The 17,254-nt window shown below is 37.4% G+C and overlaps 1 protein-coding gene across 5 annotated transcripts in view; it reads right to left on the reverse strand.

Moving 5' to 3' along the window:
- Window positions 1–17,254, reverse strand: part of ATP11A (ATPase phospholipid transporting 11A) — a 234,905-nt gene that overhangs the window by 33,160 nt on the left and 184,491 nt on the right. For all 5 annotated transcript variants that reach the window (XM_037799867.1, XM_037799866.1, XM_037799868.1 and 2 more), the window contains exons 18-20: window positions 9,307–9,488; window positions 6,196–6,444; window positions 4,657–4,831 (exon numbers count right to left, since the gene is read on the reverse strand). In XM_037799867.1, coding sequence (XP_037655795.1) covers window positions 4,657–4,831; window positions 6,196–6,444; window positions 9,307–9,488 — 606 coding nt within the window. The remainder of the gene's footprint in view (window positions 1–4,656; window positions 4,832–6,195; window positions 6,445–9,306; window positions 9,489–17,254) is intronic.

A 17,254-nucleotide genomic window follows, 5' to 3' on the forward strand; every position in this document is an offset into this window, starting at 1 on the left:
TCAGCTGGTTGTCCCAGAGTTGGGAAAATTAACAAAGCCCCATTCAGCCATCATTTCAGCAGACTGGGAGCCTCCCTACACAGCCCAGCAGCCCAGAACCGCCCTGGGGGGACGGCACTCACCTGTGACATAGCACAGTCATCCCTCAACAGAGGACCAGGGGGTCCTGGAAGAGGGGCCCACTTGCAAGTCTCAGGAGCCATACGCCAATACCAAGGACTTGTGCATCAGTGGCGGAGACAAACTGTGGCAGGACTGAACTGAAGGATTAGACTATTGCAGCAGCTTTAAAACTCCAGGAACACCAGGGAGATTTGATTGTTAGAGCCACCCCCCTCCCTGACCGCCCAGACACACGTCCCATTTACAGGGCGGGCTACACCAACTATACACACAAGCTTGGTACACCAATTGGACACCACAAGACTCACTCCCCCACTCACTACAAAGGCAAAGCAGGGGAGAATTGGCTTGTGGAGAACAGGTGGCTCGTGGACGCCACCTGCTGGTTAGTTACAGAAAGTGTACTCCATGAAGCTGTAGATCTGATAAATTAGAGATAAGGACTTCAATTGGTCTACAAATCCTAAAAGAACCCTATCAAGTTCAGCAAATGCCAAGAGGTCAAAAACAACAGAAAATTATAAAGCATATGAAAAAAACAGACGATATGGATAACCCAAGCCCAAGCACCCAAATCAAAAGATCAGAAGAGACAAAGTACATAGAGCAACTAATCAAAGAACTAAAGATGAACAATGAGACCATAGTATGGGATACAAAGGATATCAAGAAGACCCTAGAAGAGCATAAAGAAGACATTGCAAGACTCAATAAAAAAACAGATGATCTTATGGAAATTAAAGAAACTGTTGACCAAATAATCAACCTGGTGGATAACTAACAGTGCCCCTTAAGAGATACCACATTAATAAGACAAACTTATGCATGATTGAAAGAGAATGTAAGTGATCCTACTTTAAGTAGTGAAAAGAGACCTTCCTTTTGTCCTCACATCAGTATTTTCAAAGAGAATGTATTTGAATTCTCAAGTATCCGATTGCCTTCACTAAGAATTAGCCAAGGTAAATCTTGTTTTTATATCTTTAGGGGTATCAACTTCTGCTATGTAAGCATGAGGAGCTTCAGTGACCTGCTCCCCAGTGAAACTTGTGAAAACTATTAAAAAGTCTGTGGTACTTGAAAGAAGCCCACTCCCTCCTTCCTACCGTCCTAGCTCAGCAAGGCAAAGACTTCACTCCAGACTGCTGCAGCCAAGAACCCAGGGCTCTCTCTTCCCCTGCTCCCAGCTGGAGAGCTTTAGCATTCCTCACTCCCAGCTACCTGTTGCTGAAACTACATTCTGAGCAAGTGCAGTTGAGATGTGGAGTCCCTTCTTCTGCTCATTCCACTACTCTTGGAATAGAGGCTCTACCTTGGGCACAAGAAGCTGAAAATAACGGTTGCCCTTGTGGGGTGCTGCTGCCCACCCAGTAAACCCCTCCCCACTAAGTGCTAAGCTCCTAGAGTGTAGATGTCCTTCAGAGAGAAGCTTGCCATTGCCCCATCCCCAGTTCTACAGCCTTGGCTCAGGCATTCTGCCTGGGAGAAGAAGTAGGCTGTAAAACAGTGAGTTCTCAATCTATTCCCAAAGGAAGAGCATAAAACAGGGCATGGAGAGACTGAGCGGGCCTAGGAGGCTGTGGTGAAATACAATGGAAAGAGATTTGTGGATTTAATGAAAATATAGCCTAGATTGTAGGTCAGCTAGTTTGCAGGATAGAACTAGGGAATAAAGCACCTGAGAAGAGCTGCCTGGAGTCAGAACATCAAACACTGCCCTCTGAAAATATTCTTCAAAGGAGACACAACTTGATTGGATTAGTTTGTAGAGCAATTTATGCCCAAGGGTATTGCTGAAAACAACAGCGCAGTCAGCCAGCAGTTAGTGAAGTTTAACAGCTGGGCATGGTCAGGAGAAGAGAGGAAGATCAGTATCACTGTCATCCCAGGTGATTCTGGCATGCCCAAATCTCTGCCTCCCTGAGGAACAACATCAGAGACGCAGCTCTGTGTAAGGAATTAGACTTCACTAACATAATCCAGCCAGTCATTAAACAAATAACCAAGCAAATAACTATAACAAACCCTAGAATGGAGAGAGTACCATTGCCCAGAATTGTTCCAATATATTATCTAAAATGGACAGTTAAAAAAACAATTATGAGGTCTGCAAAAAAACAGGAAGGTATGACCCATACTCTAGGGGGAAAAATGAACAAAAGCAGGCAACAGAAACTGCCTGTGATAGTAACCAGATGTCAGATTTAACAGAAAAAGACTTAAAGTAGTCATATAAACATGTTCACTGAACTAAGGCTAACTATGATTAAAGATGTAAAAGAAGGTATGATGACAATGTCACATCAACTAGAGAATATCAATAAAAAGATAGAAAGGAATAAAAGAACTGATTTATTTTTGGAATTTCTACAGTTGAAAAGTACAATAAATGAAATAAAAAAACTCACCAGAGAGGTTCAACAATAGATTTGAAATGGCAGAAGAATTAGCAAACTTGAAGATAGAGTAATAGATTATGCAAGCCAAAGAACAGAAAGCAAATAGAATGGGAAAAAAAAAACAACAACAACAACAACAAAAACAACAACAAAAAACAGAGCTGCAGAGCAATGTGGGACACCATTAAGTGTACCAACACACACATAATGGGAATACCAGAAAGAGAGGAGAGAAAGAAAGGAGAAGAAAAAATATTCAAAGAAATAATGTCTGAAACTTCTCAAATTTACTGAAAACCAATAACCTACACATCCAGGAATCTCAATGAACTGCAAGTAGAATCCAAACTGACACATCATAGTAAAATGTCAAAAGTCAGAGACAGGGAGAAAATCTTGAAAACAGATAGAGGGAAATGACTCATGACTCATCACAAGGAAACCACATGGTGGTGGTTTGAAGCTGTATGCACCCTAGAAAAACATGTTAGTAAATTTAATCCATCCCTGTGAGTGTGAACCTATTGTTAAGTATGACTTTTTCGTGAGGTTACTTCAGTTAAGGTGTGGGCTCATCTCAATCAGGATGGGACTTAATCCTATCCTCGAGTCCTTTATAATCAGAATAAATTCAGACATGAGAGAGAGAGAAAGCCACAGAAGCTAGAAGGTGAAGTCAATAAAACTCAGAAGAGACGGGAGAGGCCAGTAGACAATGCCATGTGTGTTGCCTTGTGACAGGGAGCCATGGATTGCTGGCAGCTGGTCTTTGGAAAGAAAAGTATTGCCTTGATGATGCCTTGATTTGGACATTTTTCTGGCCTCAAAACCATGAGTGAATAAATTCCCAAAGTTAAACCTGCCCCATTTCACGGTATTTGCTTTGAGCAGTCTAGGAAACTAAAACACCCATCAAGATTAATAACCGACTTCTCAGCAGAAATAATGGAAGCAGAAGGCAGTGGGATAATGTTTAAAGTGCTAAAAGAAAAAAAAAACCTATCAATCAAGAATCCTATATTCAGCAAAGCTAGTTTGCAAAAATGAAGGTGAAATAAAGACTTCCCCAGATAAACAACAACTGAAAGAATTTGTTGCTAGCAGACCTGCCTGATAAGAAATACTAAAGGACTTTTGTCAGGTTGAAAGTAAATGACCCTAGAGAGTAATTCAAATCCACATGAAAAAGCAACGAGCACAGGAAAGGTCATTATATAATTATAAAAAACATTATAAATGCATGTTTTTCATCTTTCTTTTAACTGATTTAAAAATCATTGTATAAAATAACATGTATATAATGTATTGTTGGGCCCATAATATATGTAAATGTAATGTATTTGCCAATAACAGCACAAAAATGTGGGTGGGAACAAGCTGTACCAGTTTAAGGAAATGGCTACAGTTGGTAAAGTAATAATTATAACACAATATTGCTGAGTTTGTAACGTTAATCAACATAATGCTTGTAATAACATTACCACAAAAAGGGGACAGGGGAATGAGCTATGTAGGAGTAACATTTCTATGCATTACTAGAATTTAAGCTGGTATCAATCTGAAGCTAATCTTTTTCCCACAATAACACAGCAGAGTGGGTAGGATACAGATTTCAAATCAGATAGACTAGGAGTTAAATTCTAACTCTGCCGTTTTCCAACTGTATCATTTTCAGCAAGTTATTCCATTTTTCTGTGTCTTAGATACTTCATTTGTAAGATTAGGATAACCATACTCATCTAACACAATTATTAAGATTAAATGAATTCATATCTGTAAACTGGTACATAGGATCTGCTCAATAAATGTTAGATCCCTTCCCCATCCATAATGGTTGTATTTCCATGGATGCAGTTTTATTTTACATGACAAGACAGGGAATCTCTCTTGGCCTTTGCATCTGCAGAGGTCAAATATTTGATTCAATCAACACTTAACTAATCACCATGTTTAATAACAACAAGCAAAATAAGATCTATCGTTTTGTTTCTATCATTTTGAACTTTCACTGCAATTTTAGAAAAGGTGATAACCTTGCTAAATTTAAAAAATCACTGGTTGTAAGAAGTAATGAATGATTTTCAATATTTAAAAACACCTCCGTCACTAACTAAAATAGAAATAGCATATCAACCTGTGCCTTCTGCAAAGGTGCCATCCGACAGCAGAGAACCGCACTGCAGTTACGGCAGATTTCAAGGAAGAGTTCTCTGTAGTTGCCAGAACTTCCATCTTCTCGTGGTTTCATAATTAAAGACAATGAGGCTCCATCAATAATTAATCCATAGTCTTGCATATCTGTTGAAAGTCTGTTAGGTTATACAAATAAGAGAGAGTATTCAATAGCTAAATCTATATTTAGAAGCCTATATGAATTGTTCTGGATATCTACAGATGCCGCAAATCCACGATGAAGGGATTAAGGAAACAATATTTCTTTTTTTTATCAATACAGTCTTTATAGTAGTGAATGTAACACATTTGACTACATTTTTAAATTGCGTTTTAATTAAATATGCAAAGCAAAAACACACTTCTATTTGTGGATTCACGTGTAAGTTCCAATACTTCTGCCATGATACAAGGAGAGTATTTATCTTCCATTCTAAAGAGGTCAGTCTTTACTCCTGAACTTCCTAGCCACATTTGCTAACCTCAATCTTCTTCACCAGCTACTATCTCCTTGGTATTATTCTCAGATTACCTAAGTTGGTAAGAACATGGCCATATTTCTCTGTTAGGTTTCAAAATCAGGCATTCCATAGATTAGGTAAAGAAAAATATATTTGTACTATTTATGAATAATTTAAAATTTACATATGACTAGAGTGCTGCATTTTGCTTTACCTGCATTAAAGAAAATTTAAAACAACTCGAATGAAATCTAATGTTAGATAATGCATCTAACATCAGTATGGACAGTATTCATAACCTATATCAGAATAAACTGCTGAATATTCTTGGGTAGAAACAACTCTTGGGAATATACTCTTTTTGTCTTAATAGACAAGCAACCATGCATTATTAATATTTCCCTATCTCCTTCCAGCAGACACTCTAAGGGGTCTACAATGGAGCTCCCTAACTGTCTTAGAAGCAGATGAAAATTATCCCATTCAAAAAAAAAAATACATATAGCGAGTGACACGTGTTATACTTGCTGAATGGAAACAGCTCGTCTTGTCCCCAGGGCTGTTATTAATGCCAAAGGAGAGAACCAAATGCCTAATAAAGATAATGAGGTTCCATGACTTTGAAAATGTGGGTAGAAAGTTCAAATTCTCCAAATTTTTCTTAGAAGAGAGGACAGAATGTGATCCAGACAGTAACGGCAGATGGAGTGTAGATATGGGAAATGTAAATTACACAGGAAAATGTACAAGAGGAGAGTTTGATGTGTATGTGGGGCTGTAAAGGACCACAGCCAGATCTGAATTTAAAATGTTCAAAAAATCAACCTATTATTCTTGACTCAGAAAAATTCTCTAACTAAATGAGGTGACTAGACAAAGCAAGCTTCAATAAAATATAAATATGGAATTATAAATAGTTCCTGATATGCTATTGTGAAAACAGAGCTAAACATCACACCTTCTTTTCTGGACAGTGGTGACCTGCCTCTCGGTCGTTCTGAAAACGCTCTTTTGTGGTGGGTAACGGGGGCACTACCTACCCTGAGCTGTCTCTTGGTAAGCTGCCGCAGTGGCGTAGAACAGTCTTGCTAAGCTCAAACAGAACATCATGCAAACTCTGCTCTTCAATTTTCTTGGTGGTTAGCTCAAGGAGCTGTGTGTTGCTCCTAAAAAGTTTGCAGGCGTAACAGGTGGCTGCTGCTGTCTCCATTTTGTCTCCTGTTAGAACCCAAACTTTGATTCCAGCTTTTTGTAGTGCTTCAATGGTATCAGCAGCTTTCTCCTGGAGTCTAAGAAAAGTTTAAAAAACAGTACTGACAGAGGCAAATCAAAATAAAGAATTTCAGAAACTTGTGAATCTACTGAAATATTTACACCCCTTGCCCCAAATTAAAAAGCACTATCCTGCTGGCTTATGATCTTTTTACAGAGTGCCTAAAACGTTTTTTAAAGTTACATATGAACTTCTTCCCCCCAAATACTTCACAATATCAGATAGATAAATACAGATAAAATATTTTAAAAATGAAGTGATCCATCTTCTATAATATACATTTGCTAGGCAACACGGTTTTTTGTCCAATGGGACTCATGCTACTTGGAGAGAATTTTAGGCAATTATAAGGAGGAACATCACACCCCGCAATGAACAATTTCTTAACCAGCTGGAAAATGAATACAGAAAAGAAGTGCTCAGAAATATTCAGAATCTTTTCTTTTGGTATAAAATGGTCTAATTTCATCACTTATGAAATTGGAGTCCAGGCACTTCTAAGTAATAAATACTGATAATGCCACTAATAATTCTATTACTAGCTAATATGTATTATGTGCTTATCATGTGTCAGGCACTGTGTTAAGCACTTCAGGTGCAATATTTTATCTTCACAACAACCTAGGAAGTAAGTACTTCATTATCACACCCACTTTATACATGGAGAAACCAAGGCTTAGAGCAGTTAAAAAACTTGCCCAAGAATGAACAGCTGTCTTGACATTGGTGAAGTTGTGTTGATACCCTTGGAAGGTTTGGTATTAAAACCATAATTGCCTCATTTTGGTAGCCTGTTATTTTTCCCTAGGTTTTAGAACTTTAACTTTTTATGGGTGTATGAAGTAATGTGTTATGTTTCTCTCAAGTACTGAGTGGAAAGAATGGATTTAAACACAATCAGAATGACTTGGGTTATATTCTGTAATAAACTTCTTAGGCAACAGTCTCAAGATGAGACAATCATAGTATTTTTGAGATAGAAAAAAACAAACAAACAAAAACACACATAAGCCCAGAGAGCTTTGCAAATATGCTGGTTAGAGATTTAAAGAAATAATTTTGAATCAAATATCACTTCAAAGCCATTCATCCCCTCCCGCTCCCCTGTATCTACTCTCAGTTTGTGCTGTGTCCTAACTCCCTCCCAAGTGAATCTGCGTAAGGAACCCTCACGATTGGCCATGTGCACGCCAGCCTTTGTGTGTGCCATTCCTTCCTCTGTAACATCGTCCTGCTTCTCTGCCAAGTGATTTTCATCATTTCCTTTAAGGAACAGTTCCAATTTTTTCCCAGGCAAACACCATCCTACTCTTAACATTCTCTCATCCTGACCAGTCCTCCACTTTCTGTCCAATGGGGTCACTGAAAGGATGAAATGTGTTAATAGATAAGCACAGTGTCTGGCACACAGTGACTGCTCAGTAAATAAATGAATTATCTTCCCATGACTTCACTTTTTAAAAATTGTCTTATGCATGAGGTAGGCTTATGTTTATATCTTGCTTTCTTAATCTAGACTGATTAGAGGGGGAACTTAAAAAACAAAACAAAACGAAACGAAAAACACTAATCCTAAACTTCCTACATCGTCTATTACTTTACTCAGCTCAAGACTCAGTTTATGCTGGCTAATTAAAGACATTGGAAAAATAAAAAGTTTAGAGATAAGGATTTAAGTTTTGGACCACAATAAATCTTAAAGACTTCAAATTTTATGGTTATGACCACTGCCAGGAAATAAACTCTCAGTAAATTCCCACAGTTTTTGTTTTCTTTAAATTGCTGTGTTTTTTTCCTTCTCCATTCCTTCAAAATAAAACACCATCCATTCCTTTCACTCAGCCTCTCAAATCAACACAGTAGTGTAGGAAATACCTAGAATAAGCAAATTCAGAGACAGAAAGTAGATTACAGGATTCCAGAGGTCCAGGGGAGAGAGAAGACGTGGAGTGAAGAATGGGAAGTTATTGCTTAATTGGTAAAAACTATCTAAATGTTTGGGGTGATGAAAAAGTTTTGGAAATGGATGGTGATGACAGCAGTTCAATATTGTGAAAGTAATTAATACCACAATTCTATACATGCAAGTAGTGAAAATGGTAAATTCTGAATTGTGTATATGTTACCACAATAAAAATTAAGCAAATCCAAAAACAGAACATCATGTAACAGTTGACCATTCATTTCTTAGTGGACAAAATCTTAAATAACTTTAAATCTTTGTTGTAGAATTGTGACAGAAACTCTTAGTTTGGAGTTATTTGTATTTGAATATCTGTAATTGGTAACTTTACTGGTTGTGATAATATTATTCATTATTGCAATATTCCAGAGTATTATTTAAAATTTCTTAGGTAATGACAAATACATTGAATGTGTTAAGATCTAAAAGGCAACAACTATATTTGGAAAGAACTGTAAAAAATTTATAAATAGAATGAGCTACTGATTCCATTCTAAAGAAAAATTCTTAAAAAATATAGACCCTATCTCTTAACTATTCTTTACATTATATGGAAATGCTGACTATTTCTGGCTTCTTCTGAGGAATTATGTATTTCAGGTGTCTTACCCATTGAAAATAAATTTTTTTTTTTAGAATATAAGTAAATTTCTACCTTGCTTTAATGACAACTAGGTTAATTTTAAAGCGTTCACATTTTCTTTGGTGAAAATCCTATCTCCCAGTTCCTAATCTCCTCTGTGCCATGACTCCACAGCACACAAGAAAACAAACTTGTCTCTTCCCAATGAATGAACATATCACACATCTGAGGTAGCTGATAACATTCCCTCCTGAAGTTCCCACCATATTGCCCATGTTGATATATTTCATCATTATTTTTTTCGGAAGATAAGGATCAAGCTGCTACTTTACCGATCCTCAACAGCTGTAGCACCAAGCAGAATGAGATTCTTCTCTATTTGCTCATATGCTTCTGCTAATTTTTTTTCTCGATCTTGAAGTGCCAATTTAGCAGCCTGCAGGAGTTTACAAACACCTTCATATTCTTCCTGGATGAGTCTTTTATAGGCAACACACAAAGTTCTCAGTCCCTCCTGCAGAATAAAAACGTAATATTTAACATGAATTGCAAGTATCACTTGATGAAATATTATTTTCAATAGCTTTCTCAATAACCCATCTCTAATCAAAATGACTAACCAAAGAATTATAAACCAATCAACCCTCAAATGAGTTAGTCATTTACAACTGAATTATTTATAGCCACATTAAATATGGATAATCGCTATGGATTATAAGATTTTCAAACTGGTAAGCAAGGGAATAAATAATACAAATCTGGGCCATCATACCAAAAGACAGACATTGCTCTTTAATTTTGACAAAGAGTTCAATTTAAACTTTTTAAAGGATAATAATTTTCACTTTTATGGTAAATATCAAGTGATATTTCTAAAGAAACATATTTTATGTGGGAAGACAGTAATATATTTTGACCTCATTTAATTCTCACTGAAGGAAAACTGCTAGGTTATTTATCAAAATTATTGGGACCACAAAAGAGAAAAATAAGACTAAGAATAACAAAACTCTTTACTGTGATGAAAAGTTCTGCATGTCACGGAATAGAAAACATGCTACAACAGCCATCTAGGCATACGTATATACAACTTAGAGATTGAAGAGGCCAAAATATAGAGCCTAATGTAAGAGAGAAAAACGTCTTCATAGCTGTCAATAAAAATTTCATTCCAATCAAGATGAGACAAACCACCTCCACCTTAACTTTTTACAAGGAAATTTAATATTTACTAAATATTAATGCCAACAAAAATGTTTTAAACTGATGATTTAGAATGCTATTTCCCTTTCTTTTTTTCTTTTTTCCTTCATCCTCAACTGTACTGATAATAGAAAAAGAACCAAAATCCTCCTAAATAATCATTCCAAATTCTGGGAGAATACTGGTTTTTAACATTTTCATTTATGAGTTCAAATGTCCAATAACTGTTCAGGGAACACTGACATTTCTCAGACCTCCAAATTTATTTCAAGGATACAATCACCATTAGTTTAATAGCTCTCACTGACCCTGGAGCTCTTGAAAGCCAGACGAGTTAAAGGAAGAATCTGTGAAGGAGTGGGAATAAAAGAAAAGTTTGGTATGTCTTTGAAATTCTGTTTCCCAGGGATACCCTGGAAAATCCTATCCATCCTCCAGGCATTTGCTCCTGGTTAAAGAGGAGCAAATAAGGGGCTAACTGATTTATCTCAAATAAGGCACTATTCTCCCTAATACTTCAATATTAGAGCTTTAAAACGAGGCTGCTTCCTCACTGCCTCCTCAGTTTGCTCTTCTAATTTAGTACAGTGCATTGTGATTTTCTGTTTGCTCATCTGTCTCCTTCATTAGGCTATGAGTTCTCTGGTAGCTGGCAAGGAGTCATCACCAAATCCCTGGCCCACAGTAAAAAAAACCAACAAATTTTGCTGAATGAGTAAGTGGTTGAAATTAGAGCAGAGGTGTACCCAGATGGATGATCAAGCTCTAGATCAGGGGCACAGACAAGTATTGCAGAATGAATACTCTGACTTTCCCTAAGAGGTCACAGAAAACATTGACATTTGACTTCATTCTCAAGACAGAACAACTGCATGACAAGAAAATGACTTTATAAAGATAATAACTCAGAGCTGTCCCAGAAATTAGGGTTGGTGTGAACGGTAAGCAGAAACTTTTAAAGATAAACAGATCCTTGTTCTTAGAAGTAGTTGGGGAATTTCCCCTTGTGGAGAGATGGAGTAGAAATACTGTTTTCCCTCTTTCTCCTCCTAAAACCCTGGGCATTACATGTAAAGCAAACATCAGTAGGCTCTGAAAGGTGGAGCGAAGAACCTTGGGGTGAGAACCTTGGGGTGCAGAAACAGCTCAGTGTTGAGTTCCCTATATTTTCTCTTTGCCTCATGTGGCCCAGACTAGGTGTGGGAGGAGCTGGCAACTGGGAACATCAATGGGCACAAACAAAAAGAAAGCCCCAACAGAAAGCTTTTTAAACAATAACCACTTTACTCCAGCCAAATACCACAGAAAACTGTGGCTTCGCTCCTACCCTCACCAGCATAGGCTGAGAGGGAAGCCCAGCCTTGCCTGGCTGTAATGAGGCACCCAGCAGGCCCCCGACCCCCAGCACACACACCAGGGTGGCGGCAGGAAGGCCGAGTGGGCATCCAGGACATTCCCACCTGGCAGTAATGAGTATGGACCCCCGTCTCCCCCGAGTTGGTGATGCAAGGTGTCCGTCCCCTACCTGCCAGGTGGTGTCAGAGGAGGCCTAGTGAAGAGTCAGCCCATTCCCCACCACCCAGCAGTAACAAGGCCACCCCCTCACGGGGACAGGAGTCCAGTGGGGAGTACTTGGTGCTCCGGTCCCTCTCAGACAGGGTGGTATGAGCACTGGCCTGCTGGGAAGCTGGAACTTCATCTCCTTCCCAGCAGCCATGAGGAATTCCTCCCCCCAGATCACCAATTCCTCAGGTATAAATAGCGGTCGACCAGAAGGTGGCCTTCCACCCCTAGTTGGCAGTAACTAGGTGGAGCCTCCTTCTCCTCCCAGAACAAGGTCAGAGGAAGACAGATAAAACAAAAGATTGAAATATAGGACCCAGACTCTCATGACATATGCCTGAAATGACCAGGTGTTGACTTAAAATCACTTGTTGGACAAAAAAACAACAACAGAAAAATCTCAATGTGAATGAGAAAAGACAAGGAACAGATGCCAACACTGAGATGACAGACATGTTAGAATTACTTGATAAGGATTTTTAAAGTGGCTATCATAAAAATGCTTCAACAAGAAAGTAAGAACATGACTGACACTAATGAAAAAAAAAATTCTCAGCAAAGAAACAAAGATATAAAAGAACAAAGGGAAATGTTAGAATTGAAAAAGAGAATAACTGAAATAAAAATCTCAATGGATGGGCTCAACAAAAGAAAAGAGGGAATGGAGTAAAGAATCAGTAGAGTAAAAGAAAACAGAAATTACCTTATATTAACCAGAGAGATAAAAATGACTGAAAAAGAACACAGGATCAGGGGTCTGTGGGGAAGTAACAAGATCTAACATGGGAAGAAAGGAGAAAGTAGGTGGAGCTTGAAAAGTATTAGAAGAAATAATGGCTGGAAATGTCCCAAATTTAACAAAAGACTTAAACCTGTTGATTCAAGAAACTGAGCAAACCCCTATCAGGATAAATCCAAAGAAATCTATACCAAGATACATACATCGTAGCCAAATTCTGAAAACTAAAGACAAAACATGCTGAAAGAAAGAAAAATAACCTCTTGCTGATTGGGGAAAAACAATTAGAATGATAGAGGATTTCCCATCAGAAACCATGAGGGCCAGAAAAACACACGGAAGTGCTGAAAGGAAAAGATGGTCAATCCAGAGTTTTATATCCAGTGAAAACATTATTCAGGAATGAAACGGAAATCAAAGCACTCTCAGGTAACTAAGGAAAACTAAGAGAATCTATTGCCAGAAGACTACAAGAAAAGTTAAAAGAAGTTCTCTAAACAAGAAGAAAATGACGAAAGAAGGAATCATGGAACATCAGGAAGAAAGAACCTAAGGAATAATATTAGGGGTAAGTATAACAGAGTGTCCTCCTTTAGCTTTCTTAATTATGATTGATGGTAAAAGCAAAGATTATAACACTGTCTGATGTAGTTCTCAATGTATACAGAGGAAATATTTTGAACAATTATAAAAGAGGAAGAGTAAAGGGACATGGAGGTTTTCACATTTCACTCAAACTGGTAAATATCACCAGTAGACTGTGATAAGTTATGGTTATATAATGTTATGCCTAGCACAAACAAGCTATATGAAGAGAGACACTCAAAACACAATAGGAAATTAAAAATGGAATTCTAAAAAATGTTCAAGTAACCCACAGAAGGGAAAGAGAGAATGAAATAATCAAAAGGAACAAGCAAAAAAAAAAAAAAAAAAAAAACAGAAAAAAAACCCCCCAAAAATGGCCGATTTAGGCTGTAACATATCAATAGTTAAATGTAAATGGTCTAAATTTACCAATTAAAAGAGAGATTGGCAGAGTAGAAAGAAAAGCATTACCCAACTATATGCTGTCTACAATAAACTCCCTTCTAAACAGAATGGTATAGGCAATTTGAAAGTAAAAGATGGGAAAAGTTATACCATACAAACATTAATAAAAAGAAAAGAGAAATGGGCATATTAATATCTGATAAAGTAGACTTCGGAGGAAAAAATATTACCAGAGACTAAAAGAAACCTTGTATAACGCTAAAGAGGACAATGTATCAAGAAGACACAGCAGTCCTAAATGTATATTCATCAATAACAGAGCTGCAAAATAGATGAAGCAAAAAATAAGAGCTGAAAGGAGAAATAGACAAATCCACAATTATTGCTGAAGACTTCAACACTCATTTTTCAACAATTCATAGAACTAGACAAAAAATCAGCAACGATATAAAAGAACTCACACCACCACCAATCAACAGGAACCAACTGCCATTTATATTTAAAACAATTCACACAATTACAGCAGAATACACATCCTTTTCAAGTGCCCATGGAACATTCACCAAGACAGATAATATCCTAGGTCATTAAATCAAGCTCAAAAAATTTTAAAGAACTGAAATCACACAGAGTGTGTTCTCTGACCACAGTGGAAAAAAGCTAGATATCAAGCACAGAAAGATAACAGGAAAATCTCCAAATAATTGGAAACTAAACAACAAACTTCTAAATAATCTACACGTCAAAGAAGTCTCAAGTGAAATAAAAAAATGCATTGAATGTGAATATATTGAAAATAAAAATACAACATATCTAAAATGTTGAGACACAGCTAAAGCAGTGCCGAGAGGGAAATTTATAGCACAGCATGCTTATATTAAAGAGGAGAAGTCTCAAATCAATAATATAAGCTCCCACCTAAAGAACAGAGCTTCAGTAAGCTGTGGGGCAATTTTAAGCAGCCTGATACACAGGCATTTAGAATATCTGAAAAGGAGGAGCAGGGCAGAAAAAAATATTTGGAAAAAAGTTTCCAAACTTGATAAAAACTATAAACCCACAGACCCAAGAAACTCAACCAACCCTGAGCACAAGCAGCATAAATAACAGTACATCACATCACTTCATGATTGAATTGCTTAACACCAGCGATAGATAAAATCTTAAAAGCAGCCACAGAAAGACAATATGTTAAATATAGAAGAACAAAGATGATGACATCAGATTTCTCAAGAGAAATGGATATATATGTCCATTCTAAGGCATGCACACAAATGTTCACAACAGCTTTTTATTTGGCCATTGCCCCAAATTGGAAACAACCCATCAACAGGCAAATGAATAAAGAAGATACAATGGAATACTGCACATTAACAAAAAGGAATGAACTATTTGTACATGTGACAAGATGCATGAATCTCAAAATATTACGTGGAGTGGAGATTCCATTTATACAAAATTCTAGAAGGTGCAAACTAATCAATAGTGTCAGAGAGTGCACCAGCAGTTCCCTGTGTGGGCAGGGAGGATTAAAAGAGGGCACAAGGAAACTTTTAGGATTCACTGGACTAACTCTGGTAATATTTTCATGCTTGTACACGTATGTTAAAACTTATTTACTTTAGTATGTGTAGCTTACTGTATGTCAATTATACTTCAATAAAGCTTTTAAAACAAAAAGTAGATGGACTTTAGAATCATCATAAATAACAAAATGCATGCTTCTCCTTTCTCAAGGGAAACATTTTCTCTTCCGATTAAGTTGAGGAGAGAAACCCGCCAATACAAATAAGATATGTGAGTGGTGTAAATATGCCCTCTAAAGAAAACCTGTTGCTCCCAATGAGCACATGAAGCATATGCCTCTTGGAGGCTGTTTCTGAGGGAACAAGGGACACAGAATCCCCAGTATACTCACGACATTTTAGAGCAAACTGCAGGCTTTCAAAACTCTTGTACTAGGAAGTTTAATGAAGCGCATCACATGCTGCAAAATGCCATTTGATCTTATTTTGAGGAAAGATAAATAATGTCTATTAAGAGAATGTTTATGTTAGTTTTGAGTTTTAATAAATGGGAGCAGAAAGCTGTTTTATTTCCACACCATCAGTGGAACTATCTGTTCCTTGTTATTTGGAGAAACAGCTACAAAGAGATGATCTTCAGCCTCCTCAAAGAGCACTGTTACCAGATTTCTAGAAACTGAGAGAAAGCTTATGGCATAATCTGAAAGAAATAAGAACCTTTCATTTACAAGACACTGGTAGAAAGCTGAGGCAACCTTTAATGTTAGAAAGTAAGATTATTCAAAAAAGAGTTGAAAGAAAAGTTTCAAACTAGTTATATTTATAAGGCAAAGGGGACCATATAATTAAGAGACTTGTCATGGATTAGAAAAGTCCAGGCTGCCTGCACCTGCTTTTGCAGAAGCTTCTATATTTAGGAGACTAAGATAATGCAATTATATGGCATAAAGAAATATCAAGTTTGAAAGCCTGGATTTTTTTCAGACACAGCCAGAAGGTATTTAGATAAAATACACAAAATAACAGTTTTGGTTCCATTAGCTTCCTTTATTTCAGACATAACTTTGCTCTCAAAAAATGGAAGTGACAAAAGGAAGAACAAAGAGAGTCAGAGAGACATCAAGTCTTCCTTATCGTGGGCAGACATTCTGAAGTCGTGAAAAGCTTTCTGTCCAAAGCCTATTCGACTCATGGGTTTATAAATGTGCTCATTAGTGACAAACAAGACTGACTTAGCCCATCATTTCAGAATCCAGTTTTGAAAATGAATCAATGATGGAGCCACTTCCTCAGGGAATATGACATCATGCACCCCGGTAGGTGATGTTTTATTGCTAAAATTCATATATAAATAGACTGACCATTCTTGCATGTATATACTTGTGGTATGGATAAGAAGTCAATCTTCCATGCTAACAGGTTTTCCATCCCTGTGGATAGCAGAAATCAGTGATTTATGTTTCATGATCCCATATATAAAAGTTCAAAAGTCCTAAATCTGCACCTCATTTATTGATTCCTGTTGGTTCAATAGCAGCTACTCTATTTGACCAGAAGGTGTTACCAGGTGTTTCAAAAGGAACTTATAGCAAAATGACATGCACATGGATGGCAAGCAACATTTAACCTTTGCCTTTTCATGAAAATATCATGATGATAGGTGTGACTGAGGGGCTACTCTGGGCTGGGAGTGAGGGGAGGACCTCCACGGAAGGCATCCTTGGTTACAATCGTAAGGAAAAAGAAGAAAGAAGGATGTGAATACGTAGAAACCAGCCCCATGGGGACAAAGTCTCTAAAAAGGCAGAAGATAGTATGCTTCTACTTGGGGTTACACACCTGATTTCGAAGGGAAGGGGGTTAGTCCCTGGTTAGATATGTGGCCATGGTGGTCCACAAAGAGAGAAAGCTGGAGCAATGGGGGAAGAAAGCTCAGACTTGGTGACAAATTGAACAATGTTATTAAAATTACAGAAAAGGCTTAGTTACGGGCTTAAAAATAACATGATGTGGGATGAAAAACAAAGGTGAAATTATAATGAAATGCATAAGAGCTAATTTAGTTTTGAAACTAATAACTAGATACCCTTCAGGATAAAGATCTATTTGCTCTAATAGAATAACCACAAACGAATGTGTAATTCTGATCCCATCCCCTCCAAAATATCAACCAAACAACCTAGCCACCCACCTAACAATAAAAACATGACTGCAGACTGCTGAGTGAATTTGCTAAAGGGCACCCAGATGCCAACA

The sequence above is a fragment of the Choloepus didactylus genome, chromosome 12 (genome assembly GCF_015220235.1).
Source record: "Choloepus didactylus isolate mChoDid1 chromosome 12, mChoDid1.pri, whole genome shotgun sequence".
NCBI classification, from domain to species: domain Eukaryota; kingdom Metazoa; phylum Chordata; class Mammalia; order Pilosa; family Megalonychidae; genus Choloepus; species Choloepus didactylus.